The 24,907-nt window shown below is 38.2% G+C and overlaps 1 protein-coding gene across 1 annotated transcript in view; it reads left to right on the top strand.

The window, feature by feature from the left end:
- Window positions 1-1,845: 1,845 nt before the first annotated feature.
- LOC126266920 (phosphatidylinositol N-acetylglucosaminyltransferase subunit H-like) overlaps window positions 1,846-24,907 on the top strand; it is a 34,299-nt gene continuing 11,237 nt past the window's right edge. Inside the window, exons 1-3 of the mRNA XM_049971610.1 lie at window positions 1,846-2,196; window positions 2,371-2,498; window positions 19,276-19,356. Of these exons, the coding sequence (XP_049827567.1) occupies window positions 1,914-2,196; window positions 2,371-2,498; window positions 19,276-19,356 (492 nt within the window). The 5' untranslated portion in view covers window positions 1,846-1,913. The remainder of the gene's footprint in view (window positions 2,197-2,370; window positions 2,499-19,275; window positions 19,357-24,907) is intronic.

Below are 24,907 nucleotides of genomic sequence, written 5' to 3'. Positions count from 1 at the left end.
TTCATATTTTTATTTGTCACATAACATATATTTTACATTTCATCTGGTCATACTGTACAAGAGACATGTGAATTTTGTGCATGATATACATACTTAAAATAATTTTCTAACACTAATTTCAGCATCATAGATTTATGTCAAACACAGTAATATTGTTAACTGTTTTTCTGATGATATACTAGTACTTAGTGTCTAAATTTTTCAGGTATTATTTTGTGCATTCAGTTTATAAACAACACAATGATATTAAATAGTTATACTGTTCAAAAGATCATCTCATCAATTATGAACTTCTCAATTGACTAGTAGCACGCCGGCCACTGTGCCCGAGCGGTTCTAGGCGCATCAGTCTGGAACCACTGTTACAGTCGCAGGTTTGAATCCTGCCTCACGCAAGGATGTGTGTGATGTCCTTAGGTTAATTAGGTATAAGTAGTTCTAAGTCTAGGGGACTGATGACCTCAGATGGTAAGTCCTATAGTGCTTAGAGTCAACTGAACCATTTTTGAACTTGTAGCACATTTCCACCTGTAGATCATACAGTTTTTTGCTTCAGTGGATCTATCTCCATACAGTACCTCTCAACCCTTGACTTTATTGTAGACTTTCATTCCCATGTTCTTGGGTGTCTGTTGGTTGAGTTTTAAGCGATGTGTTGAAAGCAAGAAATTTTCTTCGTGTCTAGTGTTGTACATATGTTTGATATTGGTTTTTTTCACTTAGCTCAGGATTACTGAGTAAAAAGATGATAATATCAAACATGTACAATGTACAGAAAGGCAATATTTTTAGGTCCCTGTATGTTCTTTTTCTAACAATTCTTTTTTGAAGTAGCAGGAGTCGTGATATGTGGATTGAATTCCCCCCAAAAATTAAACCAGTCTAATTATACCACTTTCCTGCTTTTTATGTCTGTTATACCGGACAGCATGTACAGTGCAAAAGCAAGGCTGTTTAACTGAATAGCTAATTAATCCATATGTGCTGACCAGCTTAGATTTTTGTCCAAGTTTACTCACCAGTATTTGATGGACTGAGCTTCTTCAGTGAATTAATTTTTATGTAACATGCTGATGTCACTGATTTTTAATTGTTTGGTTTTAAACTGAGTAAACAGGGTCTCTGAAATATTAATTTTAAGACCATTTTGTTGAAAGCTTATGTCTAGGCTGTTTAATGTGGTCATTACAGTATCCAGAATTTCCTATAAGTTTTCTTTTTCAATAAGTACTGACTTATAGTCGGCAAACCTCATTGGTCAGGCACTGGTTTTGAGAGGTAAATCATTTATGTAAAAGAGAAACAAGATTGTTCCTGCGATTGAGGCTTGAGGGACTCCTTGGGAAAGGCACTGAGATGCATAATTTGTGGTATTCGATATTGTTGGTACCTTTTGCTTCCAGTTTGTCAGATAACCCCTGAGCCACTGTGCGGCATTTTGTCTGATACCATGCCTGTCTACATTATGGAGTAGCATGCCGTGATTCACTCAGTCGTATGCCTTTCTAAAGTCGCAAACGATATCTTCCACTTTACTGCTTTTGTCCAATGATGAGCTGATTTTTTTTCAATGAATTCATTAATTACATTCGTCGTGCTTTTCCCTTTTTGGAGCCCTTATTGGTTTTTGAGAATAACATCATGTTTTTCGATAAAATTTGCTATCTGTACTGCAGCTATTTTTTCATATAATTTTTTATAATACTGATATTGTTACAAAACATCATGTTGAATGTAATATTACTTTAATTAACTTGCCTTTTTGGTAAACTAAAACAAGTACTTACATAAATACAAGTTCGATTCTAAACAACGATAGATCCAAAATATCTGTACGTTTGAATTGCTTTGGGCACGCTTGTTTTGGTTTACGTTGATGGCAAGCGAGTGAACTTGTTTTTATTACCAGTCGAATGTTAGGGAAAGAGCATCAAATTATTTTCATACGAGAGAAGCGAAATATATACGGAAGGAAGCTTCGATTAAGCGTAATACAACACACTGCAACAGATTTGTGCTTTGAATACATATTAAGTGATTTGAGTGGAGCCAGTAAAAATCAAGTACTCCTTACAACCGTAATAGTGTTAGTACTACTCACCGAATGTCATTTTCATCTTGATATTTGCTTCGTCGTCGCACTATGGCTGGCATTAATCAGCCTTATTTTTAATTTACTATGGAGTGTAACATCTGGTGAGTAAAAGATTACAGTTATTTTCAAATACGGATATAAGTTCCGAAAAAAGTGACTAACGCCGTCTAAATACCAACAAAAAAATTGACAGAGTTATTGTAAAGCCTTAGGTAGCTATTGACTACATTGTTGCCCCTAAGATAACATGCGGTTTACGTATGCGATTTTTGTAGAGGCTCTACTGGCTGTTGGTTCATTTGGATTACAACTCACAACCACATATAGATGTGGCCATGAGACGACACATTTTATTCCTTGGTGTGCTGTCGGAGATATTGTCATCAACGAAGCTATAACACTGGTAAGTGACTCATTTGGTGATAGCGGTAGATCACATCTTGATTATATGACGTACTGGGCATAACTGTTAACTGGTTCTAGGAAAAGTTGTCTTTTGGTGATCAAAAAGGAAAAAATGAAGGTAAAATCATATGGATACTACATCATGACAGTTTTGGATAGCGGGACTACCAACTATTTTTGCATGAGGAACAGTAAAGCTTGGGCATGTACTACTACTGCCAACGTTGCAGAACAATTACTTGATTCTCTACTTTACTTTGTGTAGTGTGTTGCTCATTAATTTCTTTTTTTATTTGGAAATGAATGAAGAGACTGTTTCTGGTCCATAACGGGATTCGAGGGTGACCCCCAGAAGGTATCAGCAATCCCTATACCATATGTTAGTTCTTCTTTTGTAGAACATAGACATACATTGCCAGGCCTGCAAGAGGTAGGCGGGGCATGTTATCTTGCACCTCTTCTCCCCCCATCGTCGGAGTTCTCATTCATTTATGCCCATGGATGACTGTCATATTATAGGACCACATTACTTTGTTTTCGTACTACATCTTACAGCTACTTAAATACTCTGAAAGTCACCCGATGGTGTGTCATTATGACATCACTACCCTTTCTCACCTTCCCTTCTTTTTACCAAATGTAGCCTTGCTGTGTTGGTATTTTGAACAGCTGATAGCAGTGGGAAATTGTAGCCGTTATTTTTCCTGAGGATATGCAACTCTACTGTTTTGTTCAAATGATGATGGTATCCTCTTGTGTAAAATATTCCCTGTTGAGATCCCCAGGTGGGGACTAGTCAGGCAGATGCTGTCATCAATAAAAAGAAAACTCTCATTCTATAGGGCAGTGTGTGCACTGTTAGTTTGTGTGATTGTGTATGTAGATAGGTTAGAGAATTTAAAAGGGGAAATAGGTAGGTTGAAGTTACATTGTGAACTAGTAAAGTACAGTGGCAGGAAGTATAGGACATGCTGCTGAGCACAACATTCCGTAATTTAATAGCTGCTTGATGAACAGTGCCGTCTATATACTTCCCGTAGGACAAAATTTTCTGATCCACACAGATGGGAGTTATTGTTGCAAAATATCCTTCACTCCAAGAATGCTCCTGGCCTCAATCTCTGCTAACCCACTGCACCCACACCCTCTGTCTAACAATCTCCCATCCGTCTGTCCTGTCATCCCCTTCCGATCTACTCCTTTGTGTCATCATTGTCATGCACCTCATGAACTCATTGGAGACAGTGCGTCACATTCTTATCCTGTGGATCTGCTGCCTCTCCCTCCCACATTCTCATCTCTCATGCCTCCTGCCCCCCTCCTGGCCATCAGCTACTCCTTCAGCATTTGATGAGTTGTCGCCTTTACTCCTAAATTATTTACATTTGTCCAGAACTTTTCTTACCATATTAATAGCCTTTAATAGTTCGGCAATTGCATTTGGGCCAACTGGTGTGGCCGAGTGGTTCTAGGTGCTTCAGTCTGGAACCGCGCGAACGTTACGGTCACAGGTTCGAATCCTGCCTCGGGTGTGGATGTGTATGGTGTCCTTAGGTTAGTTAGGTTTAAGTAGTTCTAAGTTCTAGGGGACTGACAATCTCAGATTTTAAGTCCCATAGTGCTAAAAGCCAATTGCATTTGGCTATCTCATACGGATGTGTAGCGCTACAATATGTCAGATATGAAATGGACACACAAGCACATGTGTAGTAACACAAAGGACACATTCTAATATGAGGATGGACACTGGAAAACTGCATTTTTCTGCAGAATAGCTTGCTTATAAGACACATGGACACCTATACGTAAATACTAATATGGTGTGTGAAATCCTGACCAATTGTAATATTAAGCATAGGCTACATAAAAAGAAGGGAATATTAAATATTGTTGCTTGTGAAAGAGTTTCTGAAGAATGTGAACAAGTGGGTTCTTGAAGAAATATGAATAACATCTATCAAAGTTCTGCTTAGAAAACTCAAAAAGAAGAAGAAGAAGATGAACTGTTCTCAGGTTGAAAAAGGTATGAATATTCTTCATACCTAACATAGTGCTGCTGTAGATGCCACAGATATGCAAAGAATTGCAAGACAGTTTGTTTCTAAATTAAGGTCAAGGGACTTGAATGAATTGTTGTTACTGGAGACAGCAGTATCACAGCTTATACTCTCTGTTGCATTTTATTGTATAGTAACTGGACTTAGAATGAAAATAAATAATGTGCTTATCACATAAAATTTCACCCACCAGGATTTATTGTTTGTGTATGAATTCTGCATTGATCAGATTTCAGAAAACCATGGCTTCTTTCTTTAAGGTTTCAGGCCAGAGTAATTCATTCTACTTTAATTGCTCTTTGTTTCTTTTCTTCTTTGAGTTATATATACAACAAAAGAGGGGAACCAGTGTAAGCAATATCTTTGCCTTATCATTTGCTGCTAAAGTAAGAATAACTACATGGACAAACTGAAGCATTTATAATTGTATTACTATAGGGGGGGAGGGGGTTAAACTGGCACCCCTGCTGAGAGTAGTGTGACATTTCAGGTTGATGACCATCCTCCTAAAACTAAGGAATCTCTCTACAATGCACAGTTGATACCACAGGATTGTTTGGGGAAAATATTGTAACACACCGTCAACATACCTGACCTCACTCTGAGAATCCAGGCAAAGTCTGAGTTGCTTGCAGTGAGATTCAGGATATTGCTCACCCATATATCATTGTATACCACTGGAAATGGTGGTACAACAGGCTTTTATGAGTGGATAATGCTATACATTTATTTTCTATGATATTTCAAAGATATGCTTTGCAAAATATTGTTGAACAGTTTCAGAAATATGGCTTTTAGGCACTACTACTCCTATGATAAGGTTCCTCCTTTTCAGATTATTTTTTAGGTGCTGAGTTGCTGATAAGAAGGGCATGAATAAAAAAATGTGTTCCTGAAGGATCTATTTTAAGTGATATCTTCAGTTGTAGTTACTGCAATATAGTACCCAACAGGATCTCCAGTACTGTCCAGTAATTTTGTGCTGTCTTTCAATGTTGCATTAATAATAATAAATAATTTTAATTGACTCCATGGTCTGGGCAAGTCTTTGAACTGAACACCACTTCGGTGACTTGCGTATTCATAATCTTCCCCAGTTGTCCGATTAGAGAAAGGGGACATACAGTTTAATATCTAATCCAAACCATATCATTTCTGGTGACTCCCCACATCATTGAGAGGCAAAGGCTAGGTTAAAACACATATTGAAAAACTGTGATCCAACCAGAATTCGATCCCATAACCTCTTGGTTTCAAGGAATGCACTTTACCAAGCACAACAAGAATTTGAGAGTTACGGAAAAGAATATAGTGATTGGGTAGGGAAGCAAGTACCACAGATTTTAAGTAGTCATCGAGAGAAGTCTGTGCACATGAGTTTTAAGTTTCCTAGATTATTTTTAATCTATCTCTACCGCAGATGAAGGAAAGTGTCCTCAGTTTTAAACTTATTGTGAGCTTTGTGAAAATCACTTCTGATGTCAAGCTTATGTTGTTGCTGCAGTGGAATAATTTAAAGGCCAAAACACATTCAACAAATTATAATGCCTTATCTGTCAATAATGAGAAGTAGACATAACATACATGCTTCAGTTCTACAAGGCCTTCTTCCAGTCCTAGCAAGACTGTGATACATGGTGTAAGGTTCATCTATGCCAATGAATTGGAAAAAGTCACTCATACTCATCCACTCCCACTTACCCATTCTCACTCACTGCTTCAGCCCATCCCATTGTCCATTATGTCTTTGTGTGTCTCTGTCACTGTCACATCTTACAGCCACACTCCCCTTTGTTCTGTTCTACCAATACTGTGTCCTCTCACTATCAATGTCTCTCTCTTGCTCTCTCTCACTGCTACTGTCTCCGTATTCATCCCTTCTCATTGTTAGTGTTTCTTCTCATTTCATTATCTCTCTCTTCCTCATTGTTATTGTCATAAATTCTGTCTCTCATTACTGATTGCCCTCTCCCACTGTTACTTTCTCCTCGTTAGTCTTCTCCCCCTGGCATTGTCTCCTTCACTCATTACACTGTTGTGTCACTGTCAACTATGTCCCAGCCCACCATGTCTCTCTCTTTCTCAGACTGCAATTGTCTCCTTCGCTCTTTCTATACCACCACCAGTGCAATTACCTTCATCCTTTATATTTTTCCATCTCTAATGCATATTAACTTCACTCTTTATACTTTTTCATCCCTTTCTCATTGCCACTGTCTCCTTTGCAGCACGAAAAAGTGGAGATGCATTTGCATAACTTACTTGGTGAGAGATAAGATTTTCTTGTATTGGTCAAGGCTTCTTCTCAAGAAGTCCTCCCTCCCCCACCCCAGGAAATGTTTCTAGAATTGCCACTTATTACTTTATGCATTGCAAGGTACTCAGTAATGAAAAGTGTACCTTTTCACTAATTATTGTATGCGTGTCTAGGTCACCAAGGTTTTTTCTTTATTTTTAACTTCTTGTGGCACATTTAGGTTCCCCCATCATCAGATACAGGGTGAGATGAAATAGAGACACGTGCATTACGGTAAAGTAGTGAGGCTGAGTAACACACCTTTAATGTCAGTAGATTCCATTAGAACATCAATACCCAGGCATTACAACATGTTATAAGTAAACCATCTTTACCACAAGATGCATATGACAACAGGCCAACCGTCATTTGCAATGCTTATTACAAGTAAATGTGTTACTTAACTTTCATTATACAAAAAAATGGTAAAGTAGCCATAAATATATGGGCATAACAGTTACATTTCAGTGCAGCTCAGATTCTAATGTAGGAAGTGACAGACCATAATTTTACAGGAAGTTTCGATTCCTAACCAAATGACATATGCCAAAATTCTCAGTGGCAGCACCTTGGATTATGTTCCAGAGTGAGTCATGATTGAAGTCATTTTCCAGTGAATTAAGGCACCATTTTAATTTTTAAATTGCACTTAATACGTTTTGAACCAGTTCACTGAACAAAATACATTTTGATCCAATCGTTTTCTCACATAACATGATTTGAAATGTTCATTTCCATGTTTTGTTGATTTTATTATTTGACACAGCCCGTCACATAAGAAAATAAAGTTATTAACAACTTGACAGTAGATAAATGTGTTACACTCTTGCACTTAGTCCTTCTTCCTTGTTCAAATAGTCATAGTCATCATCTGAAGATTCGGCCTATCAGATTCAGCTGATTGTCACGTCCATGTCGAGTGCTGAAACATAAAATTGCAAACTACCAGCCTCTTTCAAGTTGCCTCTAATTCTTGTTTGTAGCAGGTTATCAACATTGTTTCTTAGTGTCACCTTTCTTCAATCACTCTTTTGATTTCTTTAATCCCTATCCAGTTTCTTAAAATTCTTGGCAAGCATCTTGTAGTCTCATACAAACCGTCATTTGCCTAGAAATTTTACAGCTACCACAATCTGATAAATCTCTTGGTGTTCCTCAAGTCTGATGATGTCTGAGCACCTATGAAGAGACTTTTCTACAATGCCAAAACCCTGTCTGTGGGTGAAAATGAATATCCACCCACAGGAAAAAATACAATAATCATAGAAATGTTAGCATGTACTTTTGAAACCAATAAACTAGATCATCGATAACATGGGTTCTTGTTTTGGCCTTTCCATCAGTTTGCAGAGAGCCTGGTACAAGTGATTGAATTATCAAAATTTACCTCATCTAGAAATGAGGGTAACGCCAGATGACATCTGATTTGCATCTCTTCCAGCCTCAGTCTCATTCCAAGCATAAAATTTTGGTTCAGGACACACAATGTGTAAAATGATATTTGATGCAAATATGATGCTTCATCACTCGATGATTTAGGCCATGGTTGTACCCCTTTGTGTGAACTTTAGAAGAGTATGTTTATGTTCAATTCTGCTGGAAGATAAAGCCTATTATTCCTATTCCTTCTGTAACATGATTCCCTTTCTTGCACCAAACAGAGCACTTTTCTGCTGCTGCCTCTCTTTTCTCAAATACCGCCACCATTCTTAACAGCTTCTGATATGTTATTAATCCCAGTCAGACCGGAAAACTCAAGGAGCTCACAGATGAACTAAATAAACAAAAAATTTTAATAACTGGCATCCAAGAAATGAGAAACACCACAGAGGACCCATTCGAATTAAAAGGATACAGACTTTATAATGGGAAAACAGGACTGAGGGCAATGAAACAATGTCCCCAGTTTGGAACAGGGTTTTTACTAAACATAAAAATAATAGATTCAGTAATGGATTTCCAAGCAGTATCACCAAGAATTGCGACTCTAAGCTTTAAAACAATGAATAAAACCTATACAATAATAAATGCTCATGCCCCAACAAATGAAAAAAAAGTCTAACAAGAACAAAGGAAGAGGTAGATAAATTTTTGGACCTTCTAGAACAAACTGTAAACAGAGTAAATAAAAAGAACGTAAAAATCTTGTTGGAAGATTTCAATGCTCAGTTGGGAAAAGAAAGGAAATATAAAGATATAATTGGAAAATGGAGTCCACATAAATTTACGAACAAAAACGATCAAAGACTTGTAGAACTCTGCAGAGAAGACAACCTTACATCTAAATCAACATACTTAAAGAGGAAGCCAAGTAAACTTACAACATGAAAACATCCAGACTGGAGGAAGGGGGAGTGGGACCTAGACCATGTCTGCATGGACAAGAATTTTCATAAGGAGATCCACAATGTTAAAGTACTGAGAGAAGTAGACACAGGCTCAGGCCATTATATAGTTAAAATTAAAATCAAATTCACTCTGTTAAAGAAGAGGATCGGAAAAGCTAATAAAATAAAAAGGAGGTTTGACCCACATCAGTTAATTAAAAATAATAAATACCAACAAATAACACAATCCATCAAATTAACAGATGATCTAGAACAACTAGTGTCTGTTGTTGTTGTTGTTGTAGTCTTCAGTTCTGAGACTGGTTTGATGCAGCTCTCCATGCTACTCTATCCTTTGCAAGCTTCTTCATCTCCCAGTACCTACTGCAACCTACATCCTTCTGAATCTGCTTAGTGTAGTCATCTCTTGGTCTCCCTCTACGATTTTTACCCTCCACGCTGCCCTCCAATACGAAATTGGTGATCCCTTGATGCCTCAGAATATGTCCTACCAATCGATCCCTTCTTCTGGTCAAGTTGTGCCACAAACTTCTCTTCTGCCGAAACCGATTCAATACTTCCTCATTAGTTATGTGATCTACCCATCTAATCTTCAGCATTCTTCTGTAGCATCACATTTCGAAAGCTTCTATTCTCTTCTTGTCCAAACTATTTATCGTCCATGATTCACTTCCATACATGGCTACACTCCATACAAATACTTTCAGAAATGACTTCCTGACACTTAAATCTATACTTGATGTTAACAAATTTCTCTTCTTCACAAACACTTTCCTTGCCATTGCCAGTCTACATTTTATATCCTCTTTACTTCGACCATCATCAGTTATTTTGCTTCCCAAATAGCAAAACTCCTTTACTACTTTAAGTGTCTCACTTCCTAATCTAATTCCCTCAGCATCACCTGACTTAATTCGACTAAATTCCATTATCCTCGTTTTGCTTTTGTTGATGATCATTTTATATCCTCCTTTCAAGACACTATCCATTCCGTTCAACTGCTCTTCCAAGTCCTTTGCTGTCTCTGACAGAATTACGATGTCATCGGCGAACCTCAAAGTTTTTATTTCTTCTCCATGGACTTTAATACCTACTCCGAATTTTTCTTTTGTTTCCTTCACTTTTTGCTCAATATACAGATTGAATAACATCGGGGAGAGACTACAGCCCTGTCTCACTCCCTTCCCAACCACTGCTTCCCTTTCATGTCCCTCGACTCTTTATAACTGCCATCTGGTTTCTGTACAAATTGTAAATAGCCTTTCGCTCTCTGTATTTTACCTCTGCCACCTTCAGAATTTCAAAGAGAGTATTCCAGTCAACATTGTCAAAAGCTTTCTCTAAGTCTACAAATGCTAGAAACATAGGTTTGCCCTTCCTTGATCTAGCTTCTAAGATAAGGCTTAGGGTCAGTATTGCCTCACATGTCCCAACATTTCTACAGAATCCAAACTGATCTTTCCCGAGGTTAGCTTCTACTAGTTTTTCCATTCGTCTGTAAAGAATTCGCGTTAGTATTTTGCAGCTGTGACTTATTAAACTGATAGTTCGGTAATTTTCACATCTGTCAACATCTGCTTTCTTTGGGATTGGAATTATTATATTCTTCTTGAAGTCTGAGGGTATTTCGCCTGTCTTGTACATCTTGCTCACCAGATGGTAGAGTTTTGTCAGGACTGGCTCTCCCAAGGCCGTCAGTAGTTCCAATGGAATGTTGTCTACTCCGGGGGCCTTGTTTCGACTCAGGTCTCTCAGTGCTCTGTCAAACTCTTTACGCAGTATCGTATCTCCCATTTCGTCTTCATCTACATCCTCTTCCATTTCCATAATATTGTCCTCAAGTACATCGCCTTTGTATAGATCCTCTATATACTCCTTCCACCTTTCTGCTTTCCCTTCTTTGCTTAGAACTGGGTTTCCATCTGGGCTATTAATATTCATACAAGTGGTTCTTTTTTCTCCAAATGTCTCTTTAATTTTCCTGTAGGCAGTATCTATCTTACCCCTAGTGAGATAAGCCACTACATCCTTACATTTGTCCTCGAGCCATCCCTGCTTAGCCATTTTTGCACTTCCTGTCGATCTCATTTTTGAGACGTTTGTATTCCTTTTTGCCTGCTTCATTTACTGCATTTTTATATTTTCTCCTTTCATCAATTAAATTCAATATTTCTTCTGTTACCCAAGGATTTCTACTAGCCCTCGTCTTTTTACCTACTTGATTTTCTGCTGCCTTCACTACTTCATCCCTCAAAGCTACCCATTCTTCTTCTATTGTATTTGTTTCCCCCATTCCTGTCAATTGTTCCCTTATGCTCTCCTTGAATCTCCATACAACCTCTGGTTCTTTTAGTTTATCCAGGTCCCATCTCCTTAAATTCCCACCTTTTTGCAGTTTCTTCAGTTTTAATCTACAGGTCATTACCAATAGATTGTGGTCAGAGTCCACATCTGCCCCTGGAAATGCCTTACAATTTACAACCTGGTTCCTAAATCTCTGTCGTACCATTATATAATCTATCTGAAACCTGTCAGTATCTCCAGGCTTCTTCCATGTATACAGCCTTCTTTTATGATTCTTGAACCAAGTGTTAGCTATGATTAAGTTGTGCTCTGTGCAAAATTCTACCAGGTGGCTCCCTCTTTCATTTCTTTGCCCCAGTCCATATTCACCTACTACGTTTCCTTCTCTTCCTTTTCCTACTACCGAATTCCAGTCACCCATGACTATTAAATTTTCGTCACCCTTCACTATCTGAATAATTTATTTTATTTGATCATACATTTCTTCAATTTCTTCATCATCTGCAGAGCTAGTTGGCATATAAACTTGTACTACTGTAGTAGGTGTATCTATTTTGGCCACAATAATGCGTTCATTATGTTGTTTGTAGTAGCTTACCCGCATTCCTATTTTCCTATTCATTATTAAACCTACTCCTGCATTACCCCTATTTGATTTTGTGTTTATAACCCTGTAGTCACCTGACCTGAACTCTTGTTCCTCCTGCCACCGAACTTCACTAATTCCCACTATATCTAACTTTAACCTATCCATTTCTCTTTTTAAATTTTCTAACTTACCTGCCCGATTAAGGGATCTGACATTCCACACTCCGATCAGTATAACGCCAGTTTTCTTTCTCCTGATAACGACATCCTCTTGAGTAGCCCCCGCCCGGTGATCCTATTTTACCTCCGGAATATTTTAGCCAAGAGGACGCCATCATAATTTAATCATACGGTAAAGCTGCATGCCCTCGGGAAAAAATTACAGCTGTAGTTTCCCCTTGCTTTCAGCCGTTCGCAGTACCAGCACAGCAAGGCTGTTTTGGTTAGTGTTACAAGGGCAGATCAGTCAATCATCCAGACTGTTGCCCCTGCAACTACTGAAAAGGCTGCTGCCCCTCTTCAGGAACCACACGTTTGTCTGGCCTCTCAACAGATACCCCTCCGTTGTGGTTGCACCTACGGTACGGCTATCTGTATCGCTGAGGCACGCAAGCCTCCCCACCAATGGCAAGGTGTATGGTTCATGGGGGGGGGGGGGGGTACTAGTGCCTAATCTTAAAAAAGAAGCAGAGAATCTAGCTCCCTTGAACCCCGAAGGAAACATGCATGGTGGTCATCGGAATGTGACAAATTTCATGAAGATAGACACCAAGCATGGTTAAAGTTTCAAACACATAAAACTGAAGATAATGCCATCAACCTAAAAAATGAAAGAAAAAAAATCACACGAAATATTAGAAGAATCAAGAGAGGATTCCATAAAGATATAATAAACTCTATAAAAGGTAATTATCATAAAACCAACTCCAGGAACTACTACAAAATCTTTGGGAAACAACTACAACAATATGAGGCCCCTACATCAATACTGAAAGATGAAGATGGAAGAATGACACACAGTAACAAGGAAAATGCAAAAATCGTGGCAAAAGCATTTAACAAACTTCTGAATTGCGAGGTGCCCAAAGAGGCGTTACAAATCAACATAAATATCCCAATAAAAACTAAACGTAACAAACTTAACCTTCCAACTTTCCAAGAAGTAGAAAAAATTCTTAAAGAACAAAAAAATTATATGGCATGTGGAGAAGATCAGGTTTTTGTTGAAATGTGGAAATATGCAAGTGACACAGTCAAGACCTACTTACACATGGCTCTAACAAATATTTGGGTAACAGAACGATTCCTCGAACATTGGACCACAGCTATCAACCACCCACTACACAAAAAGGGAGATAAGAGCAACCCAGACAACTACAGAGGGATGTCTCTCCTAGATTGCCCATACAAAAGTCTATCCAAGATCCTATATGAAAGAATCAAGGTGCAATTAGAACAGGAGTTCGGGGAATATCAGGGAGGTTTCAGACCATGGAGAAGCTGTTGCAGAGCAGACAATAAGTTTAAAATTGATTATGGCACACTACAAGAAACGGAACAAACCTCTGGCAATAACATTTGTAGATTTTAAGAAGGCATATGACTGTCTCCACAGACCTTCAGTATTAAAAATTTTAAGAAATCTAGGACTCTATCCAAAACTAATTAAAATAATACAACTCTCTCTAACCAACACTAAATCAAAGTGAAGTTTAGAGGAGAAATTTCGGAACCATTCCTCATAAAAACAGGCTTAAGACAAGGTGACTGCCTATCAACATTACTGTTCAACTGTGCACTGGAATACATAATGAGAGAATGGTAAAAGGACAATCCAAAGATGATAAGAATTGGAAGTGCGAAAGATGATATTGGCTTAAACTGCTTGATATTTGCTGATGATCTTACTCTTGTAGCCAACACCGTTCAAGAAGCCAGGAACCAAGTAAAATCACCACAAGAAATAGCATAGAAAGCAGGCCTTAGAATATCATTTGAAAAAACAGATTATGCTAACTGATCCATCAGTTGCAAACAAAATTATAATAGGAGAACAGGAAATCAAAATTGTCGATAAATTTAAATACTTAGGAGAAATAATAACGTGCAATCTAAATGAGAAGCCATCATGGCAGAATGGAATAAAAAAACTGAACTACGCAAATTACATTACCAAAACTACATACAACAAAAAAAGCCTATCTATAGATGGAAAATTAAAACACTATAAAACAGTTACACAACCAGAAATAATGTATGCAGCTGAAACTATCTTCAAAACAACTAATACAGCAGAAATTGACAGAATACTAAAAATAGAAAGAAGAATAATTAGGACATGTATAAATAAACAGTATAAAATAAATGGACATTGGAGAATAGCATCAAATGAAACAGTATATCTACATCCATACTCCGCAAGCCACCTGATAAGAAAATAGAACCAGTCATGAGCACGATCAGGAAGAAACACATCTCATTCTTTGGACATCTGATGAGAACTCCAGAAAACAAAATTAGTAAAATAATAATACAAAAATTGTGGAATAGCAAGAGCGACATTAAATGGATCACAGAAATTAAGGAAGATATAAAAGAGCTCCAAATTACAGTAGATGACCTAAAAAACAAGACACAGAAAACGAGAATACTGCAAGACCCGTAAAACAGACTACGAATGAAAGTCAATAAAAGGAGTACAAGAACAGTGGTCTCAGATGAAGAAAGAAAGAAAATATCTGAAAGAATGAAGAAATATTGGGCAGACAGAAGAGCAAAACACCTTTCATATAAGAATAGGCTAATAATTATATTACCTAAATATCATATTCAGTTATTGTTGAGCCAAATTGTATCCCTGTGTAACATCTTGTTTACAACTTTGTATTTTTGACTAGAGTGGTCCAATGAAGGCCATAAAATAAATAATAATAAAAAAAAAACAATTCCTCTTGCTAAATTCTGTTGGTGAGCCTGGATGTACCGTACAATAATATTAAATTTTCAATACACAAGAAGGATAAGATGCGTAACACTTATTGTTATTCAATGAGTTATTCACCTTTTTATAGTGGGATGGTAATGATGTCTCAGAAACAACACAGCAGTTTAACAGTTTAGTAACAGTATTATAAACCCAGTGCAAACTACCTAATACAACACAACAATGGAACTTGGACTGCACTCTTCTGCATAATGCTTTCCAGTTCTTCATGGTTTAGGAGATCTAACTTTAATTACATAACTGCATCTGCAGTCTTGTTCCACCTCATTCAGAACACTATAAACTTTATTTTTTGCTTTTGCTTTGTAGAGTCCACTTCCACACTTTAGCCAGCCGTCTTTGTGGTTACAAGGCAGCTCAATATTACTTAAATGATTTCAGTTTAAGTAATGAAAATGAAACGTGTCTCCTCTTGTCATAACTGCAGATGGTAATACAAAGTATAAAATATGCATTTATGCAATCTTTCCCATGAATAACCCATTGCACACCAGTGTTACAAATTGCACAGAAAATAATCAGTCATAAAATAATCAGGTCTTGTTACTTTTTGAGCTTCCATTTCTTGCTGTCTTTTAGTTTTTGAAGCTCCAATTCTCATTCTACTTCCTTTTGATCAGTCTCTCAAGGGTAAATAGACCTCCATAGTGATATAAAGTGCACAGTCATGCAGTGAACACCATCGTGCGTGAACTGCAAGATGAAAATAGCAGGAACAGCCAACAAACAACAGAATAGTAGGCTAATAATGCAGGCTAGTGCTACACACTATTGAAGTGTTCCTCTACTGCCATTTCCTATGTTAATTTTTGTGATCTGATCCACCATGTATCAGTTACTTTTAATATTATAAGGAAAAAAGTAGTTAATGTAACTCTTCCATCTGTACATATTACAGCTCTCGTGCCAGTTTTTTTTATAGAACTGAAGTTAAATGACACATGTACTTGTAAGAAGTGTTGATATGTTGGATATTCCTGTTGCCATAAATATTGTTATACTGTCACTGATGCTGCCTAAAGCAATGACTTTGCCTTATAACATGCTTTACTGCCTAAGCCAGTTTGGGCGCAGATGTCATGAAATGTTTATAAGTGACAAGATACTGTGAATCGATATTAAAGGTGTGTTACTGAGCTTGACTGATTCATTGTAATGTACAAGTCTCTATTTTGTATTATATTGCATTCTTATGCCACAGATCTGGTGGTGATGTAGCCCAAAACATATCCTGAGAAGTTGCAGCCAAGGCCATTGTATAACCATTAGTGCCAGCATGGCATCCTCTCAGATACTTCTTATCTAAGGTAGTGGTGTACCTTTTCATCCCAGAAGACACTGGCTATAAACGTCTGGCATCTGAAATTGGTATCAGCTTTTTTGTTGCAGGAAGTTGCTCACTGATGTTTTGTCTCTCATGTGACCCAGTACTCATCCATAGCAATAGACTGACACATAAAATCAATTCGATTCCCTTCAGAATTGTCCAGATACGGCTGAGAAGCTTGTTTTCAAATTTTCCATCATCCGTCTTCTACAGCAGCCCCTCTTGTACCTAGTTATCTCGTAGCTAAATTTTAAAATAAAACATATCACACTCTTTCTTCTGATACACTTAAGACTTCAGTTGTTTTTCTCTTTTAGTCACAATCATCATATGAAGCACTTCTTTGTTGTTTTCCTCTATGATTGATGTTTTCTGTTTTCTTTTGTGTGGATCATTTTCAAGAGAGATGTGGCATCTCTGAATTTGCCACCCATCTCTTAACTGTGGAAAATGGAACAGTAGACATCTTATAAACCATGGCTGAATGTCCACAACAATATTTTTGTAATGCTGGTGCATTCCAGTTTATCCATTTGCATACCTGGTGAAGCAGATGAACCCGTATTATTGTTCCACCTGCTAGTCACTGAAGTGAAGTGGGAGGAAGTAGTTGTAACTAATCTTGGCATAAGTTTGGTTCATTATCGAGAAAGAGGACCTCCAGTTTGCAGTGTTTGTGTTTTATTTGTTTCTGTACACCTCTATTTTTGCTAACAGTGAGACAAGTGTTCAGATTTGTATTGTGTGTTGAGTCTGACCTTTTGTGTTAGTTATTAGGCTGGCCTATCATTTTCTGCCAAATGTTCATCAAGCAGCAGTGTCCTGATTCATAGTTTTAGTTTCTGTTTTGTTATTAAAATGTGATATTTTAATACTGTGTTTTAAGTAGTGACTATGTAAATATTTTTAAAATATTGGTTGACATTAAATTTGAGTCAATGTTGGAGAGAATACATGATTACCTGACATGGTTTTTCTGCAGGTAATGTATAAAGTTTAGATGTTTTAACTATGAAGCAGTACTGATAACATTCTTATTGAGTGCTCCAATAACAAGTAATCACTACTGCTCCATTTCACAGTCATTGTCAATGTGATGACGACAGTGATGTCAGAAATAGAACCCAGAAAATAATTGTGCGGTATTAACTGTCAGTGTTGAAAGATGAGATTCGTTATATATTTGTCCTGTTAGAGCTTGAGTGTCAGTGCCTGTGTTAAAAATGTAGCTGTTTATGTACATGTAACTTGCCACACGTACTGGTTGTCACTCTTTAATTAACTGTATGTATTTTAAATATGGCAATGGAAATACACATTGGAATTTAAGTGTTTATGAAAGCTTCAGCGGTGATATAATGAATGCTTCCATGTGTGCTATCTGTGTATTCATTTGTTAGCTTTCTTATGAAGACGTTTCTCAAACTTTGCTGATAACCTACATTTTTACATGTCTGTCTGCTACTCAGTGCCTGAGTTTATTCAGTGAATAGAGATTTATCCTCATGTAATACATTTCAATGTGTTCTAAGCTTTCCTTAGACTACCTTATCATTATTTTAATAGAATAATGGAAAATCCAGAATGGAATGTAACAATATTATGAAAAGAGTAGTTGCTACACTCACCATATAGTGGAGACGCGGAGTCGCAGAAAGGCACAACAAAAAAAGACTGTCAGAAAGTAAGCTTTGGGCCAAGAAGGCCTTTGTCGAACATAGATGACACACACACACACATACACACACATACACACACACACACACACACACACACACACACACACACACACACACACACACACTCATATACACATGACGACAGTGACTGGCAGCTGGAACCAGACTGCGAGCAACAACGCACGATGAGAGAGGCAACCTGGTGGGGGTAAGAAGGACGCTGGGATGGACAAGGGGAGGGATAGCAAGGTAGGGGCGGGGGATAGTAAAGTGCTGTTAGTGGGAGTGTGCAGGGACCAGGGATGATGTGGAGAGTAAGGCGGTTAGGTGCAGTCGGGAGGTTAGACGGAGGGTGGATGTAATGGAGGGGGGGGGGGGGGAGATAGTGGAAAAGGAGAGAAGTAAAAAGACTATGTGCATTGGTGGAATGAGGGCTGTGTAGTCCTGCAATGGGAAAAGGAAGTGCTAGATGGGTAAAAACAATAACCAATGAAGGTTCAGGCCAAGAGGGTTATGCGAACATAAGATATATTGCAGGAGAGCTCCCCCTCACCAGTTCAGAAAAGGTGGTGTTGGTGGGAAGGACCCAGATGGCACAAGCTGTGAAGCAGTCATTGAAATGAAGAATGTTATGTTTTGTGTGTACTAGGCAATTGGGTGGTCCTGCTCTTTCTTGGCCAGAGCATTACGGTGGCTATTCACACAGTCAAAACAGCTTGCTGGTTGTCATGCCCATGTAGAAATCAGGACAATGGTTGCAGCTTAGCTCTTCCTCCCCCATCTGGTTGCCTCTCCAGTTGGGTGCTGCTGCTCGCAGTCTGGCTCTAGCTGCCAGAGACTGTGGTCATGTGTGTGAGAGCTTCATTTGTGTGTGTGTGTGTGTGTGTGTGTGTGTGTTTGACAAAGACCTTGTTGGCCAAAAGCTTACTTTTGGACAGTCTTTTTGTTGTGCCTATCTGCGACTCAGTGTCTCCACTATATGGTGAGTAGCAAGTATTCTTTTCATAATATTGTTTTAGTAGAGTAATGTACACACTACAAATATTCTGAGATAATTTTTCACAGATATGGTACTAATGTCCTGATTCACTTCCTTTGACATGTCATTCTTCTGCTTGTTTAAAGTAGTTTATTTATGTAATTAAGATACTATTTACTTTTTTGTGTTTCAGCAAAGGGTCATTTTTTATCTTGCAATTCTGCCAAAACCACTTAAGGACTCAGAGGTTTCTGAAATAATACCTCTTTTTCAAGTGAGTGCAACTTTTCATAAAAGTGTAATGCTTTCCTTTACATTTTATTTATATACAGTACTTGTGTTACTATTGTGATGGATTATGACTTATAAGATATCAGAGTTCTCAAAATATAGCCAGATTCACTAAGCTTAAGATGCTTAATATCACAAACACAAAAGATACACTTGAATTTTTCGAATAACATTCATGCTTTTGCAATCAAATAGTGAAGCAAAAGGCAGACAGATACAATAAATGCAATGAGAATTTCAACTACATCTTTTTAATACTAGGTTAAACATTGAACCATACTTAGGATGGTTTGATCCACAACCTCAACTAAATCTATTACGTTTCTCATAGAAACCCACTTATAGGCCTGTCGCTAATTTCTTGTTTCCCATCAAATGAGTTGAAACTAATTAAGGAACTGGATAGGCATTTCGCAGATGCTAGCTTTATTTCACTACTCAATCGTCTTGATATGGGTTGTTCGCCAGTTATTCCTAAAACACTTTAGGCAAATTCCAGGTTGGTTCTTTTTAACAGATACAATCTATTTCCTTCCACATACTAGTCCAGTCTCAACATAGATGATGAGATGTGAAATGCTGCTGTTGCTTCCCCCGCTCCCCCCCTCCTCCTCCCTCCCTCCATTTTTCTAGCATCATTTCCAAACATATATTACATGTGATCACAGTTTAATCACAATTTAATCACTAGTAAAAGATTTTTTCCCAGTGAACTTGTGGCCCATCACTAATGACCCAGTCATCAGCAGGACCTTAAATCGTGCTCTTCCTCACTTCTGCACTTCGTTCCAAACCAAATGAGTTACACAGTAGTTAAGACATTGGATTTGCATCAGGAGGAGGGCAGTTCAAGTCTCTTTTGACTATAATCATTTAGATTTTCCATTAAATGGTGGGCTGCTTCCTTTGAGAGGTACATCCTTAATCTAAGCTTGTGTTCTCTTTTCGATGATCTCTTCATTGATTTATCTGAATTTAAAATATGTTACAGTTCACGTTAAAGTAATGAACACGTTTTGTTTTGACCCAAAAACATCCTGGGATACAGGCTGCTAAAGATAAAGATGTTTTATCTATTTAATTATATCAGAAGCATCAAACACTGTTTATAATGACAAACATTGGATGAAATTTTATAAAGATAAAATTTTTAGAACTAAAAATGGTGTATAAACAATCACGTTATATTACAGGGATGAGAAATTTATATACACAGATGACAATGCTGTTACAGCCTAATCAAATAACTTAAGAGACCATAAAAAGAAAACTATAAAAAAAAAGGAACCAATTCAAACCTAACTGCTCGAAGACCTAAACGAGTGGATCCTACCTAAACTGACTTCCTCTAGCACATTTGGGGTAACCTTCAAGAGCTTCTCATCAGTGCTGGTGCTTGGGCATAACTCACCCTCGATGAGGTGGGTAGTGGTCTGCTCCTGCGCACTGTCTTACACCAATGGTTCTTTTAATAATCCCTGTCTCTTCATGTTGATTCTGCTTCTTGCAACTTCAAAAAGTAGTCTGTGCAAAGATCTCCGTATGTTCCACTACTCTGTGTGTTCTGAGGAAGTTCTTCCTTTACTATAGACCAACCTCCCAGGTGAACTTATTTCCTCATCAAGTTTCTACAGTGATTTGTTGCAGTGTATAGTGAGATTTTCTGTTATGAGCTGGAAACTTCTTGATTTAAATTAGTAGCAGGCAGATTGGTATCCATGGAAAGGGATCGCCCTTAGATGTAAATGACTGTTTTTTTCTTCTTGGCTGCCACTTCAGGTCAGATACTAGGGGGATCGATACCAGCTTGCACTATAGTTGGGCATTTGGTGCGGGTCTCAGACGTCCTGTGATGATGCCAGCAGCTCGTGGTCTTCTGATTAGTGTTATTGACTTCCGATCTAATGACTCCTGGTTCGATTCCTGATTGAGTCAGTGGCTTTCACTGCTCAGGACAGGTGTGTGTGTGTGTGTGTGTGTGTGTGTGTGTGTGTGTGTGTGTGGTTGTTGTTGTTGTTGTTGTTGTTGTTCTCGTCATCATTGATATGCATGTCACCAAAAAGGCATCAAATAAGAAGAATTACACCAGGCAGTTGATTTACCCAGAAGAGAACTCCTACCCAAATGTGCCATACTCACATTTTATCATTGTGATGGTGCGGTACAAGTAATTGAATGATATGTCTATTTGTATGGCGTGGCTGGAGTTGCAGCATACAGGACATATGTACTCTGCAGCCGAGAAACACAAGGCGAAAGCTGTAGTCCTTATTGCCCTGGGTTGTGTATGCCATGTAGTGCCTGCTAGTTTGCGCCCATTGTTGTTTCTAGCAGCTACTTCATGTTCATGCAATGTTTCCTGTGAGCGAGTGCTCTGTCTAATGTGACACTCATACATTTTGGAGTTTTAGAATAATGACTTGAAACAGTGGTTTGAGAGACAGTGACAGAACAGAGAAAAGGTTGACTGTAGAAGAGACTGTGGATCATGATGAGTGAAGTCAGGGACAGTGCTTCACATAATTCTCCTGGCCTCAATCTCAGCTGAAGCCCTGCCCCCACACCCATTTCATCCCTGCCCCAGGACCCTGTCTGCACTCATCCTGCACCCACATTCTCTTCTGCAGTCTCTCAAGCTGCAGAAGTGCGGTTCCAGCACAGTGCATTCATTTCTCGTCCAGCATATAAAGCCTGGTGATGCAGGTTCCGCAACTGCAGTCTTGATTTTTAATAAAATTCCAGCACCAGTTGCAATTTTCTTTTTATTTTAAAAACCACAACTGATTTCAGCCCCTGAGACCGTTATCCAATCATATTTACTTAGTATCAAACCACAAAGTGCAATAGAATAGTCAAACAGATAAGTATATAGCAGTACGCATCTTTAGCAGCAAGTATAATACATAACTATCTTGAAAAAATTCAACCACATACTTCATAAAACAAAAATGATATATGTTACATGAACTTGTCCTCTATTAAAAATGTATCACTACATAAACTAAATAATGTTGAAAAATAACTCATCAGTAACCACCATAAAAGCATTTTATAAACTTGTTTACTATCTAAGAAGTCTAAATATGCAACAGTACTTTACTTGTCAGACATCACGAGAGGACACTGAGTGACTGATGACAGATGCCAGGAGATGGCACTTAAATAGGGGAGAGGAAGATACAGGGAGGGCCGGTAGACAGCAAATAGATAGGGAGGGAGAGACAAGTGTTGAAAAAAAGTTGATGAAATGGTTTAAAAGTAAAACAAAATATCGAACAACATGGTATTTAAAAGACTGACATAGATACATAAGAAATAAATGTAAAAGGTATTATTACAAAGCAAGACTAAGATGAACGAAAAGTCAATCTAGGAAACCAATGATGGCAAACAGGTGGAAACAGCAAAAGTTATCTCTGCACACAACGTTGATTTATATGACATGCAACTGTGAAGAAATGAGTGTGGTCTGTTGTTTATAATAACTGGTCCTACCATACTTGGTAACGAAGTTCTGAAATTAATTGAATTATAATACATCAAACACATTTTCAATTTTTGAAAATGTAATGTAAATGGATAGATAAACAAATCTGCTCACCAAGTGATGGTAGGAGAAAACACATATAAAAGGTATTTGCGGTGTCACCGCCAGACACCACACTTGCTAGGTGGTAACCTTTAAATCGGCCGCGGTCCGTTAGTATACATCGGACCTGCTTGTCGCCACTATGAATGATAGCAGACCGAGCGCCGCCACACGGCAGGTCTAATCTAGAGAAACTCCCTAGCACTCGCCCCAGTTGTACAGCCGACTTTGCTAGCTATGGTTCACTGTATCCATACGCTCTCATTTGCAGAGACGACAGTTTAGCATAGCGTACAGCTACGCCCTTTGCTACGACCTAACAAGGCGCCATATTCAGTTACTATAATTACTATCTTCAAGAATGTATTCTGAACAGATAATATTGTGAATCATGTACCGTCAAGAGCGACGTTCATCGTTAATGGATTAAAGTTAAGTATCAAACAAATTACGTCCGCTTTCTGAATTCTCGTTCCTTGTTCCAGACCTCATGTCAGTATAGTTCTTCCCTCCTCACACCAGCCTGCGTGAGCTAAAATGCGTGCCTTTCGGCCTCCACTCGTAACATGGTGTTGGCTCTTCTGCTAACACAAAAGTATTAAAGTTTGCAAGCCTTAGGAACCAGTGGCTCCTTCTTCTGGCTGAATGGTTGAAGGGGAACGAAGAGGGGTGAAGGAAAAGGCCTTGGGGAGGTTTAGGAAAAAGGGTATATTTTGAAAAAGTCACCCAGAATCCTAGGTCAGGGGAGACATACTGGACAGAATGAGAAGGAAAGACTGACAGTAGGGGACTGCATCAGACGGGATTTAAATGTCTGACACCTTGAAGGTGGAAGATATAGTAATACATAAGAACAAGATTACTTCCAAAATGTCATGCACGAGTTATTAAGAGCAAAAAACTTAAGTGCATTGTATGTGATAGAGGTTGGAGGGAGAGGTGGCCAAAAATAGTGGGTCAGAAAATAAAACACGTAGAAAACTAAAAGAGAGGGAAGAAAGGAGTAGTTACTGTGAAGAAATGTTGAGCCTGAAGAAATTGACATAAATTAAGGCCAGGTGGTTGGCGAGAACCAGCAACATGACAGGACATGACATCATTGCCTATTTCACCACATGTGCCATCTGGATTCTTCCTCAGAACTCCACAGGTGGGAACTGGCACAACAGCACTTCCATTTTTAAGCTCTAACGCTTTAAAATCTCGTCAGGTGCAGTCCCAAACAATCAGTTTTTCCCATCTCATCCTGTTCGGTAAGTCTCCCCTGATCCAGAATTCTGGGTGACTTTCTTTAACTGTACCCCTTTTATTATATCTCCCCAATCCTTTCCCTACACCCCTGTTTCTTTCTGTTCAACCTGTCTCCCAGAAGGAGCCATTGTCTCTGAAAGCTTGGAAACTTTAATACTTCTTCTATATGCGTTTTCCTGGCATCACTTGGTGAGTAGATGTTTTATCTATCCACTTACATTATATTATCACACACATTCTGTAAGACATCCAGAAAAACAATGTTTATTAGACTTTTTTCCAAGAATATCCTCCTTATTGCCACTTAAATGGTTGTATATTCCATTTTTCACTAAGATGTCCACTCAGATTCATTTTTCCATTTCATGTAAAACTGTGGGGTTATTGTTGGTATTGGTTCACTGTGTACTTTCGAAATGAAGTGAGAAGCAAAAATTGATTTGTCTTCTGCATTTTTCCTTCCTAGTTATGTACGTTCTTTGAACTGGTTTAAAAGGCTTTGCAATCAGTGCAGCAGATTTTATAAATGCCAGCAGTTGTTATTTGAAGTTGTGTACAAGTAGCTGAACAAATGTGTTATTGGTTCTGAAGGCAATTCTAACATTAAATCTGCAGAATAATGCATTGTAGCTTATAAGAAACATTCCCATAAAAGAGAAACAAGATGACTATTAATGTTTCTGCAGCATTCTCA

Source organism: Schistocerca gregaria, chromosome 4 (assembly GCF_023897955.1).
Source record: "Schistocerca gregaria isolate iqSchGreg1 chromosome 4, iqSchGreg1.2, whole genome shotgun sequence".
Taxonomy (NCBI): domain Eukaryota; kingdom Metazoa; phylum Arthropoda; class Insecta; order Orthoptera; family Acrididae; genus Schistocerca; species Schistocerca gregaria.
Note: the sequence above shows the minus strand (reverse complement) of the source record. Positions and strands in the feature narration are given on the sequence as shown.